This window comes from Triticum aestivum, chromosome 3A, assembly GCF_018294505.1.
Source record: "Triticum aestivum cultivar Chinese Spring chromosome 3A, IWGSC CS RefSeq v2.1, whole genome shotgun sequence".
In the NCBI taxonomy this organism is placed as follows: Eukaryota; Viridiplantae; Streptophyta; class Magnoliopsida; order Poales; family Poaceae; genus Triticum; species Triticum aestivum.
Window position 1 is genome coordinate 737709931 of NC_057800.1, and position 5680 is coordinate 737715610.

The 5680-nt window shown below is 43.9% G+C and overlaps 1 protein-coding gene across 2 annotated transcripts; it reads left to right on the forward strand.

The window, feature by feature from the left end:
- The first annotated feature begins 578 nt into the window (after positions 1-578).
- Positions 579-5229, forward strand: LOC123059596 (cytochrome P450 90B2-like). 2 transcript variants are annotated; one of them, XM_044482128.1, is made up of 8 exons: positions 579-820; positions 932-1265; positions 1438-1590; positions 2956-3207; positions 3366-3458; positions 4211-4289; positions 4391-4503; positions 4811-5229. In XM_044482128.1, exons 1-8 carry the CDS (start codon positions 579-581, stop codon positions 5048-5050), a joined length of 1506 nt encoding a protein of 501 aa, XP_044338063.1. In that variant the 3' UTR covers positions 5051-5229. The 2 variants fall into 2 exon arrangements, with proteins under 2 accessions (XP_044338063.1, XP_044338064.1); XM_044482129.1 differs by having other exon boundaries at positions 4391-4497.
- Positions 5230-5680: the final 451 nt, after the last annotated feature.

Consider the following 5680-nt stretch of genomic DNA (forward strand, 5'->3'; position numbering starts at 1 on the left):
GAATCTACCAACTCCTATTTAATACTCCCTCCATCCCAAAATTATTGTTTTAGATTTGTCTAGGTACGGATGTATCTAATACTAATTATTGTCTTAGATTTGTCTAGATACGGATGTATCTAATAATCCGTATCTAATAGTATTAGATACGGATTATTAGATACATCCGTATCTAAACAAATCTAAGACAAGAATTTTGGCACGGAGGGAGTATTAAAGATATGGTTATAGGGTAAGTAGGGAAGATATTGATTCAGTTAAGATTTTGATAAGATTTAATTTAATTTCGCTGAATTAATGAAGGATCTGGTTTTGGAGAAGTAGTGATTTGGTCACCTTCCTATATAAGAGCACCACATCAGAGAGAGGGGAAGTGGGCACCTTCCTAGCAAGATTTTCTTTGCAGAGAGAGAAATCTGTAGAGCTTAAAGCCACTCTGTAGTTCAGCCCCTGTTTTATTTTCTCACTCTCTCTCTCTCTCTCTGAAAACAATCATCTATCTCAGTCTCACACACACGCCAACACAATCGAGAAGGAAATCAAATTCCAAGAGACCGCGGCCTCTCAATCGATAGCTCATGGCGGCCATGATGGCCTCGATAACCAGCGAGCTCCTTTTCTTCCTGCCCTTCATCCTCCTGGCCGTGCTCAGCTTCTACACCATTACGGTTGCTAAATGTAATGCCGGCCGGACGAAGAAGAAGCGACCGAATCTGCCGCCCGGCGCCGTCGGTTGGCCCTTCATCGGCGAGACCTTCGGGTACCTCCGCGCGCACCCGGCCACCTCCATCGGCCAGTTCATGAACCAGCACATCGCACGGTCCGTACACACACATACATTCATACAAATACTAGAAAGCATGCCAACACGCGTGAACGAACATTCGGGCTGAGGTCGCATGATATTGATGGTATATGTATATGGATGCAGGTACGGGAAGATATACCGGTCGAGCCTGTTCGGGCACCCGACGGTGGTGTCGGCGGACGCAGGGCTGAACCGGTACATCCTGCAGAACGAGGGGCGGCTGTTCGAGGTCAGCTACCCGCCAAGCATCGGCGGCATCCTGGGCAAATGGTCGATGTTGGTGCTTGTCGGGCACCACCACCGCGAGATGCGCTCCATCGCCCTCGACTTCCTCAGCTCCGCCCACCTCCGCGCCGTGCTCCTCCCGGAGGTTGAGCGCCACACCCTCCTCATACTCCGCGACTGGCTGCTTTCCTCCTCCTCCGCCGTCTTCTCCGCCCAGCACGAAGCCAAGAAGGTAACTAGTAACTGACGACCTCCTTGACCACGCGCCATGCACAGCACAGCACCTGGTTTGGTGTTGCGATGTGGTCCATCCGTCCATGCAAGGTCGATGAATGGAACTGACAACATCGTACGCCCACAGTGGAGTTGTAGCAAATTAACAATGGATGGATCCGTTCGTGCAGTTCACATATAACCTGATGGCGAAGAATCTCATGAGCATGGAGCCTGGGGAGGAGGAGACGGAGCGGCTGAGGCTGGAGTACGTCACGTTCATGAAGGGGGTGGTGTCTGCGCCCCTAAAGTTCCCCGGGACGGCCTACTCGAAGGCCCTCAAGGTACAACGACAACAACACTCAACAGTCAACACACTACTAGTACTATATAGTATAGTCCCTGTCTCTCTGGCTCATATACACGTGCATACACGCATACCTATGAACGTACACACGCATATCCTATTGCTATGAGTAGCTCCAAAAGACTGAGCCGACATATCATCTTGAAATTTATGAAGTCACCGTAGGCACCTCATCATCGAGGGGAACGTCTCCTCCCACTGAATGCACATCGTCGGAAATCCTGAAATAAATTCAGTAATAAATGCGAGCACCAGAATTTGAACCCTGATGGGCTGGAGATACCACAGTCCCTCTAACCATCCAACCATAGGTTGGTTGGCGTCTCTGTGTGCACGCTTGGGTGTCATGTCTAGTATCGAAAAATAAGTTGGAGAAATCACTTGTTTTCTTTTTCCCAGCATCCTATTTTGCCCTTAGAGGTACTGATCATCACTTATGAACGCATAAAACGTTGCCTGCCTTTTACTGCTTGTGCGGTTACACTCAGATGATCTTTATTGATTGCTCCCAGGTGCAGCGTGCTGCATGCATGCTCTCACACTCTTTCTCTTCCCTACACACGGCCCGTGCTGAACAGCATACAATTGCAACTTGATGTTTTTACCTCTTAGAAAAAGTTGAATGACCAACCTTCCTAATTTGGCATGATTATATCATTTATCTTGATTTAACCACGTTTATGTCACCAGGCACGCTATTTGCAACCCTCTTAATTTTGTTTTCATTAATGACATTTTGCACCCTTTATTAGCTGATATCGATATCCTACGTATACCTAGATTTTGTCTTAATTAATGATGTTAGCACCCCATGTTAGAAGGAAATTTTGTCGAGAAAATAGTCATTGTCATCAATGTTGGCATATATATGCTTGATTCATGAAATGTTTAAAGTAATTTTGCATTGTATACTCGAGCTTAGGAAGTACTTCTTGTTGCCTATTCACCAACCTACAAACGTTTCGCAACATGAAGTGAAAAAATATGGATTGAACAGAAAAGAAGAAACCAAAACCAAAGAGCAATACATTTTTTGTTTAATTAATCACTTCTTAGTGTCAGAGCACGAAAAATGGAGAAGGGGAATAATTTGTATGCTGGGGAATTATCCTACTTTATTTGATGGCACCTATGTTGCAAAGATATGCATTCTCCAAAATAGAAACGTATGACAAGGCACGATCTTCAACCAGTAGGCAGTTAGGCAACATCTTAATGATTGTGACATGTCAAATGTTCTCCCAAGAAGCCCAAACAAAATTACCACATATGACTTTGCTGTAATTTTAATTTTTCTATCATAGAATAACACCAGTAATTATTTACTATATTTTGCGTGCAGTCGCGAGCCACCATACTTGGAGTAATCGAGTGGAAAATGGAGGAGAGGCTTGAGCAAATGAACAAGGAGGACTCGAGCACAGAAGCAGATGATCTTCTCGGGTGGGCATTGAAGCACTCTAATCTATCAAAAGAGCAAATATTGGACCTCTTGTTGAGCATGCTCTTTGCTGGGCATGAGACATCGTCAGTGGCACTTGCCCTCGCCATCTTCTTCCTCGAAGGTTGCCCTAAAGCTGTCAAAGAACTGCGGGTATAAATTCAGTTTGCTATACCAATTCAAATTCATTTGTGCTAAATTGGACGTAGCAATCTTTCAGAAGAAAAAGAAACCACATTCAGTATATACATGGATGGTGAAATGAACCAGAAATATCATGCAAATATTCACAGTGATCCATGGCCGTGCAGGAGGAGCATCTTGAGATTGCTAGGAGACAAAAGCTGAGAGGGGACTGCAAATTGAGCTGGGAAGACTACAAAGAGATGGTTTTCACACAATGCGTAAGGCCCTTTTGATTTGTCTGTTTTCTCCCTCATAATATCAGTGCAAGATATATGTGTGTGTCTGCTTACTTCCCATGGTGAAATCACTGTCCATGTACAGTTTGATGCCAAGGCAAATTATCTGATCCCCGGAAAAGTTGGGGAGCACCTTTCCTTGGTAGAGTCGTACTATTATAATAGCATCGTAGGTGTTGAGTGCCTTCTTTTGATGCTCGAGCACCAGGGAGGCCACTATTTTCAATATGTCAAAACGCCCATTTCAAAGTTTCAAAGCAATTAAAAAAATCCCAATGAAATTTATATGTGTTCCGCAGGAACGTGTGAAAAGTCAGTAGAAAACATTACGATTTCTAGGCTGAACAAAAACAACAAAATTCTGGACCAACAACCGAAAATGTTAGCCCATTTTGGAACTACATACTTTTTTTGTATGCCACATGCGGAAGTATAATGTTATGAAATTTTGCACATACGTGTATATGTGTCTGTGTGTTCACAAAAAAAATATTATTTTGATTCTGTTTAAATTTGTATTTTGAAAATGAGCTCCCTGTAGCTCGGTCACTGTTAGCATTTTCCACGGTGTTGTGCTACTGAATGGAACTATACAATGTGTCATTGTAGACCAGAATAGCATCTTCCGGTCCTACACATTCCAACTGCCGAACTCTCTTGTTTGCGAGTTAGTTCAAATGCGGTAGAGGAAAGGTGACAAATGTTTGAGTCCTTAATTGCTTCTTTTCTTGCAGGTTATAAACGAGACCTTGCGGCTAGGCAACGTGGTTAGGTTCCTGCACCGGAAGGTCATTCGAGATGTGCACTACAATGGTTGGTGCCTTAATTCTTACCGTACATATATTCTTCTGACAGTACCAGTGAACTCTTCTTCGTACAGATGGAGTTGTTGAATATTTGACGTGGACTGACAGGGTACGACATTCCGAGCGGATGGAAAATTCTGCCGGTGTTAGCGGCAGTGCATCTCGACTCATCACTGTACAAAGATCCCAACAGCTTCAACCCTTGGAGGTGGAAGGTCAGTGCCTAAACGATGCCTACAATTTTATCAGCACAAAATCAACTGGAACTAGGAGTGATATTGCTATCAGCTTAAGGATCTCGTGAAAATCAATCCAAGAAAGAAAAGGAAAATATATGTCTGGCAGTCGTTGTCCAGTCAATCACAGGCCTTCATGCCGTTTGCACAGTGAAACTTCGGCGGGAAAAACAAAACGACGCCATGTGGTCGTGGCAATAGCACCGCCTCCACCACTTCAACAGGACAAAGACAAACTTGATATATGCACTCAGCTTCAGAGAAGTTAACATTGTGTTTGCTGTTGTAGCAGGGCAACACATCCGCCGTGGCGCACAACGGCAACTTCATGCCCTACGGCGGCGGCACGAGGCTCTGCGCCGGGTCCGATCTCGCCAAGCTCGAGGTGGCCATCTTCTTGCACCACCTGGTGCTCAACTTCCGTTGGGAGCTCGCCGAGCCAGACCAGGCGTTCGTGTACCCGTTCGTGGACTTCCCCAAGGGCCTGCCCATTAGGGTCCATAGGATTGCAAAGGAAGAAGGGGAAGACTAAAGCGTTTTGGCCGAGGACATATACGATAGGTGATTCAGTCTCGCGTCAAAGAGAAATGTGCACATGTTCGTCGTCGTTTTCTTTCCCTTTGGGCTTTGTGTTATTTTTTCTTAGAACAGCGCTGCTTTATTTAAATAACTAGCAAGGCGGCCCTCGCAAATGCGAGGGAATGATCTTGAAGTCGGTCAAAAATATTCTGTATTTATTTTTATCTTATTGTTAAAAAGATATTTTGAATCATTTTAAATCTTGAATGAATAATTATTTTGACATTTATAAAACACCATATTCTAGAATGTTCTCTATGTTGTTACATAGGTAGTCCTATCTTGATCTAATTTTACTCTTCAAACCCACATTCCCACTCAAATTTTGTTCTTGTGTCATAGAAGATGATAACACCAACTTTGATCTATCATAGTCTCAACATATTTATTACTCACGGAAGACAAGGGTGGCATCAGAAGGGATGCAGTCACCGTCCTAGGTGCCGTACCATCTGGCAATCAATGGTCCTTTGTAGAGCTGTCTTAGTACGTCAATAGTTGAGGTCAATTATTTGATTCACATGAATAAAAAAAGTAAGAAAAATATGCTTGCAATGACACCTTCAATTAAATCTTAAGAACT